The following is an 18,023-nucleotide window of genomic DNA, read 5'->3' as shown; positions in this document are numbered from 1 at the left end:
GCTCTGCATTTTTAAACCTTTGAGCTCAAACTGCAATCTGTTATTACTGCTACATGGAGTGACAGCAAAATCTATCATCTTTACAATTTTCTCCGGTCATACACCCTGACATTAATCATGATATACATCAAAGCTAGTAATTTGCAGGAGCTTGCTGATAATACATTATTAATTAAACTAAGTTGATCAAACATTTTTAGCCTTATTTTACAGCAACACAAGGGACCTGGCTCCCTGCTACATTAAGAAGAAAGCTCAGATAATATGTCACGTTCATACCTTTCCATAAATTTTTGAAATATTTTTCCTCGGAGACTATCACAAATTTCTTCTATATATGGCTAAAAAGGGTTAAGAAACACGATTAGTATTTAAATGTACAATAAATTGGTATGCAATACAACCCATGACATACAACTCATGCTGGCCCTATACAAATACAGCATTTACTGTGTTTTCTTTGAAAAAGGCTCAATAAAGCATTTAAGCTTCATTCAGCTTTTGGAACCTGAGCAGGTGGCCTGAAGTCAAACATAAAATACTTTCAGGAGCTAGAAAACATTAAATGTTTGCCGGGGGGGTGGGGGGTGCTGTACAAAACCTGTATAAAGCACCTGCCCATGGACAGGAAGTCTGGCAAAACAACCTCAGTACGGTCCTTTTTTCAAATATATTTAAACAGAATAAATGGACGCTCCTGTGGATTCTGCACTTCCCAGAGTTGTGCTCTGGCTTCATCTTCTTGGTGCTTCTCTCCTCTCTGTCCTTACTAAAGAACCAGCACCTTCAATTCCCAAGTGACTTTTTCTAGAGAAACACTTTCTCATGATGTGTGATGGCATGCAAGCAATCTCCAATCCCAACCCAATTAGCGGTGAGATATAACACAAGCAATGTAGCTATCACTTTGTCAGTTCACTTAATTGCAACATTAAAAACTGTTCATTGAGCAGTGAGAAAAATCAGGCAGAGGCAATCTGCACATTTTTGCAATATATAAAAATATGTAAGATTTACATCAAAGAAATTTAAGCTCACAAGCACTGCCACGACTGATGACGTTCATTATGTGCCAAACCACACTGCTTTAAGACACCTAGCTGTAAAAGTTAGCATATATCTAAATTCCTTGTCTTGTATCTATGTATATTAGAGCTGTAACAATACAAGAAATATTCCACTTCTCATTTATTTTCTAAAGTAAAGAGCAACAGAAATGATGTATAATTTCACAAACGACCCAGAATACCATTTATTTTTATATTCAAATGGAGAATATGCTAAACCCGTACTTTCTTTTGGCAATCCAGAATTTCAGAAACTTTTTAGAAAGCATCACAATTTTAATGGTGCAGATACTCCTGTGTGGATAGCTAACTTTGGATTTTGTCTTGTGGAGAGAGAGAAAAACATGTGAGATCACAGACATGCTTAATTCCACATCAACAACTACATAAACAACAATTTAAAGTAAAAGGAAAAATGTTTTCAAAAGACTTCACATTACTGAAACGTTAAGGCAATTTCTCCACTATGCAGTTCGGTTTATCCTGACAGGATGTATATCTTCCTGATGTAAAGTGATTTCCTATAAATCATTTAATGGCTTAAAATTACATAAATCTAAAAACTATTCTGTTCATATACCAAGGTATAGTTTGTTTTCATAAATGTGCTTAAAAATATTGTAGGTAAGAATAGTAATTTGCATTTTTTATTTGACTTAGAAAAACACTCTAGTGTCACCATTACACCAAAGGGTATGTATCAGTACCACTTATTCTGTCTCCTGAAATAATGAGTACAAAGTCACTTACTGTCAAATAAATGAAGAAAACTTGAACAGACTGTCTTAACCTCACCTGAAAAAGGCTGGCTGGCACTTGTTTCTTGGCTAAATGCGTTTGTACATGATCTACAGCTTGTTTTGAGAAAGGCTTTGGGGAAAAAAAAAAAAAGTATTTCAAACGGTTACAAATGTAAGAAGTTTCATTTAAGATGTGCAGTACTGTTTTCTTTTAACCACAGGAAAAACACGCGTACGTCAGAATGAATGCGATATAGCTTCCCCTTAAGTATATTACTGTGAAACATGCAAATACAGATGCAGACATGGATGTTTAACCACTACAGAGCCAATAATGCAGGCTTAACAAAAAAGTGCTTAAACCCTTCATCCAAAGAACCATATCACTAGGGTAAAACACACGGCAAGTTCTTCTTTGAAATAAGAGCAAATGAAACTGTTAATACAGACCAACGGGCCAAAACTTCAGCTGGAGGAAAGGTCTGTTTTCATTGACTTTAATAAAGGTGCATCCATCACAATGCAGCCTTTAACTCACCATACCGAAGCTATGAAGTGTACTGCCCCTAGTATGGTATGAAAGACTGCTTTATGACCAAACAAATAATAAAAACCCCCAAAACCCAACTATCTTTGTGCGACCAGTTTTAAACAAAATCTCAACCTTTACACTGAGCTTTCAGAGACACCGAAGTCCAACATCCAAACTGTCCTGCAGAGCACCAGCAGCTCACATCTCTGAGGTTTTTGGGGGCAGGGTAGTTGCTGGGTTGGGGGGCAGGGGGGGTTGGTTAATGTATGTGTATGTGTGCAAGTATATATGCACACAAACTGCGCTCACTGCATCATATTTTAAAATAAGAGATTTAGTTTGAAGAAATATAAAACAGATCAATCTCCAAATACTTCCTTTGCGTATTACCAAGTTTAATAAAACCCGGCACACACCGCCAATATTTACACCTCGTTACTGAAAATAAAACCCAAGGAAGGAAAGCACTCCGCCAAACCCAGCCCCACAGACTTCGAACAGAATTCCAGGGCACTGCAAGTATGTGAGCAACAATTCCTTCATCAGTAGTCTTAATTGTTCTCTTAATGAAATAGCAGTTATATTGAATTACCACTGCTTGACAGCTACTCAAGTAAGGCCAAGAGCAGTGTGAAACTGGGATGATACTGGGATGATACACACATGCGAACAGGAGAGGAGCTCCTTCATTATGTACGTGTCATAAATCTGCCGACTTCGGGTCAGACGCTCATCCTCAGAATCCAGTTTCTCATATTCTTTTATCTGCAATACAAGACAGAACAATCCATTAGATGAAGACATTTCTAACCATTTTGCATTACTTGTTTGGTAAAAACATGACTTTGGCTGAAGTTTTATTTTACTTTATTATTTTCTTAATTAACACTTAAAGAAAAAACCACCTGCAATACCACAGTTACAGTGGACCTTAGATTTCCCTTCTATCTTCGAATTTTTATGCAAGGCAACCGATTTGCTTAAAATTGCTACAAAGCTTTATTTTCTAAAAATTGAAAAGGACTGAGCTAAAGCAGCATGTTTTCCTCCATCTAACTTTTGCCAGAGTACAAGCCTGTGCAGGGGAAGCCAGAAGTTAACTGCACGAGAAGACTGGACCGTGCAAGGAAAGCAAGATGAGCAAACGTGCCCGGCAACCTTTCTGAAGGTTTTCTTCCCCTCTGCTCAGCTCACAGATGCAGAGCACTGACCTTGCTCCTCTAACACTCAAGAGTGCTGACCCCTTTCTCAGATTATTTCATGCAATGCTCTGGCTATCCACAGCACACCAAAACGCGCCCTTTTTCCAAGCTCCCAGGGCTAGCAGAAGAGTTGCAATGTTATCCAGGCAGCGCAAGCATCACCTGGTGAGAGCTCTCCGCTGCCAGCACAGTGCCCAAGCATCCTGCTCCAGGGTAACGACAGCACAGTAAGTACAGATGTCCAAGCAAAAATATAAAGCACATTTCAAAATGTTCACGCAGTTCAGCTACATGTTGAATTTGAAACCTCAAGGTGGCCAGAAAGACAGTTTCACAAAATATATCAAATTTCTTTAGGTGTGATACAGGAGGTCAGCATGTTCCGGGTGAAGCAACAGCAATCCCATATGGTTTGTTTACAGAACAAAACCCGATAACCAGTTCCAGAAAAAGCCCTCACCAAGTCCAAGGGTCCTTTGGAGTGTGTTTAGGGAAAGAGTTCTTCCAGAACTGACAGAATGTGCAAAACCGTCCAAGATCTTTAGGGAGAATGCTCAGCTCTGACATGCTAGACCTTCCCAGCACCAGCCTGTGAGGTCCCAGGATCCAAATAAATCTCAGCGTGCAGACATGCTCTGGACCCCTACACTGACTCAAGAAAACCAAAGCAGAGTCAGACCCAGCTGGATTTCATTCAGTGCTTGTTTGAGAAGGAACAGGCCACGTCAGAGCTGTCTGTACTTTCAGCCTACAGAATAAAGCCTGCACAAACGATGTACCAGAGCATCTCCTTCTGAAACAGGGAGAACATGCTGGCTGGGCTTCCAGGGACACAAAGCAGGGCTCCGCTGTTCTGCCAGCCACGCTTCAATAGCAAGAGCGGCACTGGGGTTAACAGAAAGCGCGTCACTGAGGACTTCTAAAAGTAAAGATTTTTTCAAAAAACGTGGTCTGCCTCTATTTCACAATATACTTCTTTTTCTTCTTCATTCAGAGGCTGCTCCTTTTGCATGATGAGCTGTACTTCACAGCTCTTGAACAGGTCTCCAGGTGACAAATTCAATCTGTCTTCGAAGGTGAAACACCATAATTAAACTCTGTATTCTAGCTGTAGTCCTCTTGTTTGCTGACTGTGATAAGGCACCAGTTCCACCACGATTCACCATCTGTGACTTCTTCCCCCTTGGTACCAATTTATAATTAAAATCATTCAAAACATCTTTGCAAATAAATATTTTTTAATTAATGCAATGCCACAATATAACTGGAAGTACAGGAGAAAGCCTGATGCACATCACACTGTCCAACTTGAACACAACCTCCTGCCCTTCAATATTTGGGTTTTTCAAACCACCTCACTCCGCACCCAAAGTAGAGGGGTCTTTACAGTGAGCTTTTTAACCAAAGTCCCTTCGTTTTGTAAATGTTTGAAGGAAAGGACAGCAGGAGACAGAAGTCCCTATCAGCGATACATTCCTGGGCAGGCAACTCGCTGTCTGACGCCTCTCATCACACAGATGACACACCTCTACTATGATCACATTTAACACACATGCCTGACATATTCACAAGCTAATTTTACATGTTTATTAAATAGAACATTACTGTACCATGCCAAAAAAAGATACAGCAATATGCAGAGCTAAGAGCATCACCATTTATAAATGTAACCTGTCTCTTCTAGCAGCAGTTTCCACAGTATTGTTCCTGACCCAGAGATAACAGACTGTCACCATGTATTTCAATGCTTCCACAGCAGACTTCAGTTCACCTCCAGAAAAGTGTCTGACAAAGTATCTTTTCAAAAATGAAAATCAGAATGCATTAGTTTTCAAGCACCGAGAAGTTGGTTGTTTTTTTTTTTTTTTTTCCTTGAAACTTATCTGGATGAATCACTCATCCAGTTAAATGCTTGATCGTGACTTAAGCTGCAGTAACATGAAATCCCTGGAGTACACAGCCCTTCTACATCACGCGATTTTTAATGTAGCAATGTACTCAAATTATTCTATATGTAATAAATGCAGTCAGTAAATTAAATACATATAAAAAAGAAAAGCTGCTGAATCCAGTATGTCACAGAAGAAAACACAATGAACTTCTCTTTAAATATCTTTAATGGGATTTTTTGAAAAGTACATGACAAAGCATTTAAATTCTTTTTAGGTTACACTTTGCTAATAACCTAAAAATACAATTCCAAATTGTTTCAGAGATAAAGAGGTGGCTAAAAATATCTTGCTAAACAATCTGTTACAACATGCCTTTTTGATTACTTATGACAGTGATATCTTCAGCAGATAAAAAGATGGAAATGACAGAAAAGGATGATTCTTTATTGACAGCGAGTATCTAATTTGAGTGGGGGAACCGTAAATGGCAAAGGGTTTATCTCCAAACTGATAACCAGCTTAGCCTATCTGGTGCCATTAGCCTACTAGCAAGAAAAATTTTAAATCATCAGCTTAAGCGTAATCCAGACAAAAGGTTATCCCAGGCAGCATTTCTAATTAATACTGAGCAATACAGGCTGCCTTTTAATAGCAAGTGTGCATGTTTTAACTGAAACCAGCACCTATGATAGGATTAACTACAGTTTTATATTTAGAGTGTCACAAATATAACAAGGAATGAATGGAGCGATTAGACTCATCAAGTTTCCTGAGCGGTCCCTGCAGAAGCGCTGACGGGGCGCTCTCAGCCATGGAGAGCTGTGGAAGAGCACGACGCGCTCCTCCCGTGCTCCTCTGAATTATTTATCCTGGATGCATGCCTGCCTGGGGCACGATGTCTGTTTCTCCATCGATTATTCTGTGACAGCGGAGTACAACTGACCTTATCGATCTAAAGCCACCTCTCGTTTCACTCTTTGGATCCCCTTACCCATCTGCAGCACTCGACAGGGCTTTTCTGCAACCCTGCCACAGCGACTCCCAAGAAATCTCAGAAGCTAGCACCAGCCTCAGCTGTCCTTCCATCCCTCCTGCAACACCACGGACAGCTGTACTCTGTTGTCTTTTCTACACGCAAAAGGATGTGAGAGAAAGGCATGAAGCACTGGAGAGCGCGATCCGAAGAGCAGTAACGTCAGTCAGTCGCACCTCCTCTCCTACAAGCCCAGGTGCTCAGCTACAGACAACAGAGCACCGTCCCCTGTCTGGGGGATGCTGCAGAGACAGAGGTGCCTGTGACTGTCAGCACAGCATTTTGGGTGTCTCATTGAGGCAGAGAGAGCACAGGGAAACCCTCAGGGAGCAAAGCAAGGGATGCAGAGGACCAGATATGCTGCATCCACTGGTGAATGAGACACGGAGCTGAGCCAGAGGCTGGCCATGACTCCCACAGCACCAGCTGCCAGCCACGCCAGGGATGAACAAACGGCATCAGGGAACCATGCCTGATCGCCTGCTTTCGCTCTTTGGGACAGTATAAGATAAATCTGCTTTAATTTTAGGCTTTCTGCCTTTAAGGAATATCTCCACTTTGTGCAATAGATACAACTCTGTGCCCCATGTCAGCTGTAATAATAAAAAAGCACTGGGTTTGCTTTCAGGTCTTTTTGAAAGAAGGAATCCACTGTCGTAATTCCAGTGAGAGCTGGCAAATGTTACTTGCTTTAACTTCATCTCTGTTTTGTGGCAGAACTAAGATTTATCATCATTTTCACAGGATCAAAAGCTTATCCCATCTCAAGGGATCAGATATATTTAACAAGTAGAGACTGAGATGAACCTAATTTAAACTCATTTTTTATGAGTATTTCAAATGAACTGTAGCCAGAGCGTACCTTATGATAGAAAACATCAATAAACCTAAAGATATTTTTACCTCTATCAGTAGTCTTTCCCTTTCCATCATTCTCTCAGTATTTTCCAAGTCATCTTCTGACACGTGAATGTGGTGAATGAACATTTGATTAAGTGGTTGCTCAGGTAACTTTCTTCCATTGTTTTGTTTCCAACATATTATTCCTTAAAACTAAACATACTTAACTCTTGAAGGATGAGAACTGCAACAGTAGCTTTTAAAATGCTTTGTTAGCTTATATTTAATAAAAAGAAAGTTTCAGTACATGCTAATAAAAGCACTGTTAGAAGTTGAGCAAAGTAGATTTTTTCCTGCAAATATTCTAATTTATAAGGGCAAAAAAATCACTTTGCTACTCCCATAAAATACTCTGTAAGAATACTGTACCAAATTACCAATTTGATTAAATAGTTACACTGCTATTTTTAAAAGTATCTTGGAAGTTTTTTAGAATGTTAGTTTTGTCCCTTTGCGACGCAATCATTACTATATAAAATATTGTCTCATGAATCAACCATTCCACTACAATGTTGCAATGACTCAGAACAACATGTGTGCGTCTCCTTCCCTGGCAGGATCCCCTGCCCGAGGACTACAGGGACAGCCTTCCCCAGCCTCGCTGCCCTGCACAGTCCCAAAACTCCAACAACGGCTGCTTACCTCTTCATAAAACTTCAGTTGAGGGACAGCTTCATCAATCTCATTCATGCAATAGTCTTTAAAAAGCAAAAATCCTGGAAAGAAAAAGTAAAAAAACAAAGAATTTCAGAAAAATAGGTATCATTATTACAGTAACTTGTAAAAAGGGATACAAAACCACCCAGGTAACATCATGAATCGTATATACCGGTGTTAGTACTCCTAATTGACAAGGCTTGGCAATACTGATTACCAAGCTGGCTCTACAACACTCTGAGCAGAAAGCGATCACAAACCTCACTCACCTCCCAAAGTCATATTAAGCATATTCCAATTTCTACCTGCTGAGAATTGTATGAGATGTTTACATAATGCACCAAAATATCCCATTCCTCTTCACGGATCAGATTTGGGTGACATTTTTATTTTTGAGAGTAAAATCTAGACACTATTCTCAGTTTGGTTTGGTTTTTTTTGTTTTTTTTTTTTTAAATAGATTCACCTACATTCTGTTGATAAAAAGCAATCTCTCCTGCATACTGATTTTAGAATCACTGGGTAATGTTACCTCTAATAGGTTTTATAGCACAATAAATTACATCAGGGTCTTTATAGTTCCTTTGCAAGTCATTTAAGGCATGACCTCTGCAGCCTGCTGATGAGTGTTTTCCATTATAAGCATTTTAATGCACCATTACAAGCTTCAGCTCATGGAAGTACTGTCTTTACATGCGCCTGAGCTGGGACCTGCTACCCTTTTACTTATGTGGGGACCTCTTGTCACGGCTAATCTTTTGAGCTATCTGCAAGCCCCTCCAAGCTGTACCTGAACATGCTCTCAGTTCACTGCAGCAGGCAACACCTTTCCTTGTTTAGGGTGACTGCACAGTTCCTGAAATCACACCCAACTTCTGGAGGCAAGCCCACAAAAACGTAAATTCAAATCACAAAGCGAGCAAGAGAAGGCAGAGCAGCTAACCCAAGGGCTGGCACGGGCTGGGGACTGCTCCATCCCGCTCTCTTCTGCTCAACTCCTCTCCCAACAGGGCAGCACATCAAAATATAAGATGCCCCTTTTCAACTTAAAATATATATGTACAAAAGACCTACTTTTTTTTTTTTTAATTAAAATGTCATTGTAATTTGAAGTTACAGCAAAACTGTATTAACAACAACAACAAAAAAGCAGCACATCACTGAAGGTTCAATCAAGAAATAATACAGCCACCACCTACAACATCTCACGCTTTCCAGAGTATACCATCTTTAAAAAAAAAACAAAACCCACTTCACGTGCTACATAGTAATTTCATTGTAGTATGTACAGGAGAGCATTTAATTGCCAGTTAAGAACATCATGTCCTTTCAACTCCTTATCATCTAATTTTATCAAAGACCTAAATAAGAAAAAAACCCACCAACTCCTCAGAAGCAAAACCATTAGTCACAGTAGACAAAGCAATGCTGATGAGGCAAACAGAAGCTTTACTTTATAATGAAAACATTTCTTCCCAGTAGCCCCTTTAGCTCGATCTGGATCCCAAGTTAAATTTCCTATTAGAAGAGCTTGCTTTCCTGGGGTCCCCTGGATTTATGTTGTCAGAACCCAGAACCAGAACACCAGAAAAGGCATTATGATCAGATAACTCCTATACTTCGCTTGACTCATTTAGTTGATGAGGATATTTTGATATCTGGGTTTTGTTCTCTAAAAAAGGACAGAAATCTTATTAAGAGATTCTCTTATGAGATTCTCCAAACTTTCTAATGATTTTCAACAAAAAGAATCATTCTTGAAATATTTTATAAACAAATGTGCTTTTTTGAAAGCAAACCACCCAACACCAAATTTTCTGTTCCTTAAAAGCAATTTGCAATTAGAGTGCTTTTTTTTTTTTTTCTTTCTCTCTCCTTTTTTTTTCTTTCTTTCTTTTTAAAGGGCTGGTCTTAGTTCCCTTTTTACTGGAAATGTTCTTAATAAGTTGCCTTCCCTTACTGCAGAGGAGACAGGAGCAACACACCAGAGCAGACCCGGTGATGCCCGTGCCTCACATGGTGGCTGGAGCTCCCAGCCAGCCACCAAACCAAGTCAGCCGTCACAGCAGGGCCACAAGGGCTCCCCCCAGGCAGGCACCCCAAGCAAGTCACAAACCGTCCCCATGGCTGCCAAAACCCAGGCAAAACCACCCAAAATCACTCATTGCTAGAGACAAATGGGGAGAGCACCCCTCCCCGTGCACTCCCCTGCCAGAGCAGTAACCGTGGCACGAACCCGGTTTTGAGAACAAAACCTGCCACTTACAGAACTGAACCTAATTCATTATTTTACACATGATCGAAACAGCAGTAGCACCAAGCAAAATAATGCTGAATTGGCCAAACTTTTATTTGGACAATAAACCAAAGAAGATTACAGTCGTGTAATTAAGAGACCAAAGAGTGGCACAAACAGCAATGAATGCAGTGAAAGAAAAAGCCCTGGCGTGGTCCCAGCTACTGGCTGTTTACCAAAAAAACCCACAAACAAAAAAACCCAAAAACAAAATAACCCACAAAGACAATTGTGGGAGGAGTGTGAAAATATACCAACACAATTTTTCAACAATGCCATGCCAGACATTTTAGCCCTGTTTAATGTCTTCCAAACTTTTTAATTTAATTATTGCAGAGAAAGAAAAGGTTCACAAGACCAGAGAACAAGCAACAACAGCAGGCTTATGCTGCCTGGGTTTTACAGCCTGCTGCTCACCAAATCTTTTTTAAACTGTATTGCTATGCAAAAAAACCTAGAGACATTCAAAACAAGAAGTTAGAAACTTTTATAAGTTATTAATATAGTCATAATGTTACAGCCATATGAATAAATACTGAGAAAATGCTGTCAGTCAGGTTCCAGCGAAGATGAGCAGAATTACTACAGCAGCATTTTAAAGCGTATGATAATTTTTTTTTTTTTTAAATTAAAAACTCTGCAGTAAAATAAATTATAGCATGAAACATCTCTATTCCTTGAAGTTACAAATGTTGTAATTATTCACTAGCAGCACACCCAAGATATTCCAGAATCACAGAATGGTTTGGGTTGGAAAGGACCCTAAAGACCACCCAGTCCCACCCCCTGCCCCGGGCAGGGACACCCCCCCCAGCCCAGGCTGCTCCCAGCCCCGTCCAGCCTGGCCTTGAGCCCAGCCAGGGATGGGGCACCCACAGCTGCCCTGGGCAGCCTGTCCCAGCGCCTCGCCGCCCTCATGGGGAAGAATTCTTCCTGATATCTAACAAATCAACCCTTCTTAATCTTAAAACAATTATTAAAACCATATCTAAAACAGGCTTGCAGGGAACGCCAGACAGTGGTTCCTCCAGCCTGGCAGCACCCGGAGGGGCAGCAGGGTAGTGGGGAGCGGACGGAGGGAGAGGGGGCAGCCCCTCGGCCCCCGCGGGTGGGCACCATGCACGGGGCTGAGCCCCCTCCCTGTCCTTGGCTCAGCCACATTTGCTACAGCAGGAGGTCACAGGGAAATTCTCTCACAACCAGAAAAACAGTGAAGACCTTTTTTTTATTGTAATTTTTACAAGTTTCGGGGGGTGGGGGGTGGGGTGGTGAGTGGTAAAAAAAAAATAAATACACCAACCCACACTTTAAAAGGTCAGTAGTATCCAAGATGAATATTATTCAAGCACTTGAGGAGTGTTTAACAAATAAATTAAAGCATCAGCTTTCCTCAACTATGCACCACTGTCTTTTCAGGGGGAAAAAAAAAAGATTCCTTGCAAGAAATGTTGTTTGATACCAATTACGTTGACATAAAAGTAGCTATTTCAAGTTTCCTTTGAAGAACCTATGGACTGGAAGCATTTACGTACCTATATTAAGATATACTGTATACACACAGGCAGCTTGTACAGTCAAAAAACCTGAATTTCACATGGACCAACTCCCCTTGACAGAAAGGTTTCTAGCATTATTTTTTAAAAGATATGCTCTAATGAACAAATAAGAAGTAATATGAACCATAAGCTTTCCAAGCAACAGTTTTGAAAGCTAGACACTGCTCTGCAAATAAGCACCAGGTTATTTCATCTACAAGTTTTCTATGTCAGTGTCAGTACAGACCCATACCTTACAACTGGAACCCACATATTTTGATTACTTTCAGGAATACGTTTCTAACAACTATGTGATGGTGCCTGCACCGGTCACCGAAATACCATCTGGTGGCTTTAGCACTGGAAAAACACTCTAGAACTGAAAGTAGATAGCCAGCTGCGGAATTCATTACTGCTGCTGAGGCGGCATTGAACAAAGCAATTGCTCGTCCCGCACGGGAGCTGTGCCAGCCGCCTCCGGCGAAGGGATCCAGGTGCTGCAGCAGCCCTCTCCCCTCGCTGGGGAAATGAACTTCCTCCCCACTACGACATTTTACATGTGATTGACAAGAATCAGATTCTTTTGAGGTTTTTAAGTATGTCCTAATGCTTGGCTAGCACTAGGCAACCGTGAGTGCTCCTCTTAAAATTAGCAACACAGACATCGGGGAAAAAATTGTAGGTGTCCAGCATCACCTTTTTCTTCACCAGCCTGTATCTAGAGAAGGATAAACCAAGTGACGGTGTTCTTTTTAATTAATTGATAATCTCACAGTTAATGAGATTATTTTTTTCCACTTGTCTCATGAAAACAGGGCAAAAGGGTGTCAGGTCAGATATTTCCTGTGTCAAAATGACAGTCACATCAGACAGCAAAATGCAGGCAGCAAAACGCATCCCTCCTTGCCCTGCCTGGACAGAGGGCTGCTCTTCTGCGCAGGCTGGCTGCCGGCTGCCTGGAGCAGCTGGATCCCATGGCTGCGCCGGGAAGCAGCTGGAGGAGGCAAATCGCTGCCACGGTGCCAGGAAGACGGGAGGTCTGATGGAAAACTTTATTTCCAGGGATGATTGATCAGAGGCTGACGGCTAGGGACAATAAATGAAGAAGGATCTGGGGACTGTAAGATACTCTTGCAGAGCCTGGAGGAGAGGTGCGTTAAGGAAAAATCTTTGGGGAAGCCGACAAACAAAAACAGATTGCCAAACGATGAGAGCGGTTTTTAGTGACTCGTAATTGCTTCACTGAAGATTTACAACAGAGGAAATCAGAATCAGAATCTCCACTACCCAGTCAAGAGTACTGCTCCAAAGGATCTAAACATCCCAAGTATTAAGAAAAATTCAGAACATTTCACGGGTAAATTCTTCATTTAACAAGTCCTACTATTCCCCAGTCTTTTTTTTTTTGAATGATTGGCCTTAAAACCATTAGCTTTTCTACAGCACAAATGCAAATGCAAACATACTCCTCCTCCTTCTCTGTTCTGTGCTTGCAGCTTGTCTGACCACACAATCCACATCCCCAGGTATCAGCACACTGGAAATCTTCCCACTGTCCTGAATTCAAACAAATCAAATTAAAGCTTAATGTTCTCCATCGTGGAAGCATTTGTTTCAACCTCCCATTGTATCAATGGATTCTGCACTTCCACTGCAGCATAAAGGAAATCTCTTTTTACTGATGTTCTTAGATTGAGTGAAAAATTATTAGCCAGAAACTGTAGCTCTCAGATAATAGGAAAACTAATTGACAGATGCACCATTGAATAAGTGACAGTAGTTTCAAGAAGTTCAAGGAGAACTGACAAAAAGTACAATAAGCACAGTTAGCTACACGGAAAAATAAGACCAAGAACAGAAAGCAGGAATTAAAAAAATGATAGCATTAAGTAACAGATAAAAGGAACCAGCAATTATTTATGAAATAAAGATGCTGACAGCTTTTGCGTTAAAGATTTCTTCTTCTATGCTATGTAATTTCTGCAACAACCAGATCACTAGTTGTTAAAGGAAAAGAAAAATATTTTTTAAAAGCTTTTTCTGGTAACACCAAAGTGATGGATGATATCAATAATACCTACATGCAACTGTGAGACAGCACCTAGCTCCAAGCCTCTTCCTTCCCTGTCTCCGGACAACAAATTTTTCCCCATTATCTTTTCTGGACAATCCTGCACATCTAAGCTTGTCAAATGCCATTAATTGCACTAACTCTGATTACCAAGATAAAATGTCTTTCAAGGAGGGATAAGGAAGACCCTTGAGTTTTGCAGCTTAGTCTTAACTGGATGCTCGCGACTGGGTATGGATGGGGAGATGCGGTGAGCAGCCGAGCACCAGTGGCCTCAGGCGAGAAAGCCTGTGCCTGCTCGAGTAATCAGGCCATTCCCACAGCTCATCCCAACTGGACACAGTCCATTTCACAAGTCTGGGGGGGTAAAGGAGGGAAATTAAGTTAGTCTATCTCTTTTTTAATAGACCATAATTTTTACTTCAATACTTATACCACATAATTATGTTTTTCTAACATGATTTCAGAAACTTTACATGAAATCCTGACTCTTAAGTCAAGGGCAACCCCCACCCCACCCCTGAATTCATAAGCCCTGCTTTTTATTTCCGGAATTCAGCACTTCTTACAGTCAGGCCTGGGCAGAGAGCAGAAATGCAGCTGGTGACCAGCCTACACACTTCTGCCAAACCTGGCCTGGCCACTGACACCATGTTCCGAGCTGATTTTGGGTTATACTGTTTCATTACTCCAAAGCAAGCCTTCCACACTGATCCTCGTCCCACGCAAGGTTTCTACACTGCCCACGCCACCTTTCTCCCACCGAGGAGCCGGCGGGTACCCATGCCAAGCTGCCTGTCCCCCACGAGCCTCCAGCTCCTCCCAGGCTATCCCAGCCGACAAATTCATCCATTTAACACACTCCATCAATGAAACTTTCAATTCACACCTCCACAGTTGCCTCGCTTTGATGCCAGCCCAGTGCTTCTTAGCAGCCACCCTCGGCTCCGCAGCGAGACCAATGCCCGTGGGCTGCATCCACCCTTGCACAAGCAATGCTCCACCTGGAGCCCCCCCCAGCCAAAAACAGCCTCCCAGCACGCGACTGCACTGTGCCGAGACCAATAGAACCAGGCACCGCTTTGCCACGACACAGCATATTTAAAAATCATCTTTTGTTAGCAGAGCCCTTTTTTAAAAAAAAAAAGAAATAAAATCTGCAACGTAGAACCCTTCTCTTACAGTTTTAATAAAGATATGTTGCCCTTTCCACTTGTAGGGATTAAAGCTGCCTGATTTACAGCTACTTGTAATTTTCCTGCCCTGCTACTAGTGCTATTAAAGCAGGATGCCTTGCCCCATCGGCGGGCTGGGCAGGTGCTGAGCCACCAGCAGCACGGCAGCACCAGAGGGGCCAGTGCTGGCCTTCTGCCTCCTCCTGCAGTCTAAAGGTCACTTCTGCACTCATAATGCCGTATCTTGGTCTTCACGAGAATGTCAATTAACTGAGAGCATGGAATAGTAAATATATTAAAAAAAAAGTAATAATGAGGAAATCCATAATAAAACAAACCTTGCAGAAAACTACTTATCTAATTCTAACTGGAATTTTATTAGTATCTGATTCAAACACCCTTTTAACAGGAGTAAATAAAAATCTTATTAAAACAAACAGAAGTGACTAGGTGAGACAGCAGAGCTAAAAATAGACGTGTTTAGCACTGACATAAGTATTCATAATGTCACTGATTGAAAGGAAGCTGCATCTATTTACAGCAGACCTGAATTTGCTCCAAAATGCTGATGTAGACTCTTCCTAGTGCGCAAAACAGCAAATTAGAAAACAAAAATATGAAGCCGTTTCCAAACCCTAACTAAACGTGCTGTGTATAAATACAGAATAATGACAAACAAATAAGTAGTGACATCTGCACCAAAATCAGTTCAGGTTCGTTTCCTGCCGGCTGCAGCTAACAGCTCCGACTCCCAGGCAGAAAAAGCTTCAGCACAAGCTTCCCCGAACCAGACTGCCTGGGAATGCATGCTCATGCTCAGCAGACTTTTCCTTACGTATGGCACTGTCCTCAGTCCCTCCAAGATCTCTCCTGATCTTTCTTAGTTGACCGAACTCAGACAGCAGCATAAAGATGTCAGAGAAGCGTAACCAGAGGGACACCTGCATGTGGTGTTATCACAGATGGCTCGTCTCCAGAAAAGCCTCTTGTGCAGAACTGCCAAGGAAACGGCAGGACAGCATGCAGCGATAGCAAAACTCAGCTAACACACCATGGTGCCCAGAGCAGCTGTGGGTGCCCCATGCCTGGAAGGGTAGAAGGCCAGGCTGGACGGGGCTCTGAGCAACCTGGTCTAGTGGAAGGTGGCCCTGCCCATGGAGGGAGGTTGCACTAGACGGTCTTTAAGGACCCTTCCAACCCAAACCATTCTAGGATTCTATATCTGAACCACCTGAAATGGGTCTCACCTGGAGGCAAGGCTTTGTTGCCCTCAATAAAACAGTACAACACCCTTGAGCTCTTCTCCAGCACGGTCTGTAGCATCTGTACAACAGCGAGCCAGGACCATAAACAGGATCACGCTCTTCACTTCAGAGCTGGAAAACTACCAGTTCTTCCTAACATGCCATATCATGTTTTATCCCACTTTATTTTATTTGTCTCAAGGAATGAGCCCACCACTGGTACCAGTAACAGACCTGGGTCGTAGACACATAAAGTTAGGGGTAGAAGTCTATCATTAAACCGTATGAAAATGGTAATTCGAACCAGCCTGCAGCTGTCACAGAATAGCCAGTCAAGTTCAAAATCTCGTTCTATATGGTATACATGTTCAGTTGCCATAGCACAGGGTAATAAGACCACCTAAAAGCTCCAGAATTGAAAGAACCACCAATCTCCTCCTTCAGGAACAAAGAGACTTCCAGGGAAAACTCAGCTGCGTAGGAATCACAGCTTTGGCTGGGTACAAAGCCACAAAAATCCTCACAGCCCAGAAGGCACCACAGATTTCACTACTTTTCTTTCCAATTATGAGCTATTTGTCCTTAACCTATTTTTCCTAATAGAGCCTAATGTACATTCACTGTTCATTAAAAATAACACATCATAACAAATTAAAACACATCTCTGTGCATAAAAAGCAGGGTAAAAGAACAAATTATATTTTACAAGACAGGACTTGCCATATGATGGTGAAAAGTGCAGAACAGTTTCCCTAGAAGAGAATCAAACTGAGCTCAAAATTAGTCTGTAAGTTGCCAGGTAGCTTGTTTAACGATGTCTATAAATAATAATGTGAAAACAAACTTTGGCTAAAAGGTTTCAAGTGTCTTCAAAGAAAATCTGTATTTCCAGGCATATTTTCCAATAGCTTTTCACCCAGTGAAATCACTAACCCTTGTTAAAAATTGGTCAGCCACCTTCCCGAATGCCAGACCTGCATGCGGCTCAGACTCTTGCAGCCACAGCAGCAGAGATGCTGTACTGCTCCTGCCACACACGCACCTGGGACACACCGGCGCAGTCACAGACTGCCAAACCTCGATCAGCCTTACAAGGTAGAGGATCTTAAGCAGCTAATAAACCAATATACCAACTTACTGAGAGCGTTCAATTATTATTCTGCTTCAAGTCCATAACATCAGTTTGGAGCAAAACACTTGAGGTGGATTAGAGAGCCTGCATTTGCAGTAAACACCCTTCCAGTCCTCTGACAGCAACCAGGAGTACAGTGCTTTCAAAGGGTAGGACCCGCAGCTGTCAAGATGTCAAGCAGTGCCCCACCAATTCAAATGATAAAAGGATTTCTAATGAAAAGAAGAACGTGCTCTATTTTTAACATGCGGCTGTAAATCATTAAAAAAAAAATAATAGAGATGTCTGCACTTCACCCACCGCAACTGCCACTGGATCTTTGTCTCAAAAAAACCAAACAACAACCAACCCACCACATATCATCTTAATATCTTCATGAAATGTACCTCTGAATATTGAACATGCAATAAATTATTTTTTTAAGCCATGGGGAAAAAAAAAAAAAAAAAAAAAAAAAGAACCTTACATCTCAACCACACTTGGTACCGATCTTTCATGCTCTGGTCTTCCTTAACGTGTAGAATTTCAGTCAACTAAAGTCAGGTAT

The 18,023-nt window shown here is 41.5% G+C and overlaps 1 protein-coding gene across 2 annotated transcripts in view; it reads right to left on the bottom strand.

The window, feature by feature from the left end:
• Positions 1-18,023, bottom strand: part of GRK3 (G protein-coupled receptor kinase 3) — a 76,409-nt gene that overhangs the window by 31,185 nt on the left and 27,201 nt on the right. For both annotated transcript variants that reach the window (XM_056326694.1, XM_056326695.1), the window contains exons 3-6: positions 8,009-8,082; positions 3,003-3,104; positions 1,863-1,937; positions 280-341 (exon numbers count right to left, since the gene is read on the bottom strand). In XM_056326694.1, the coding sequence (XP_056182669.1) occupies positions 280-341; positions 1,863-1,937; positions 3,003-3,104; positions 8,009-8,082 (313 nt within the window). The remainder of the gene's footprint in view (positions 1-279; positions 342-1,862; positions 1,938-3,002; positions 3,105-8,008; positions 8,083-18,023) is intronic.

Source organism: Falco biarmicus, chromosome 1 (genome assembly GCF_023638135.1).
Source record: "Falco biarmicus isolate bFalBia1 chromosome 1, bFalBia1.pri, whole genome shotgun sequence".
Classification (NCBI taxonomy): Eukaryota; Metazoa; Chordata; class Aves; order Falconiformes; family Falconidae; genus Falco; species Falco biarmicus.
This window is presented reverse-complemented; position numbering and strand designations above follow the sequence as displayed.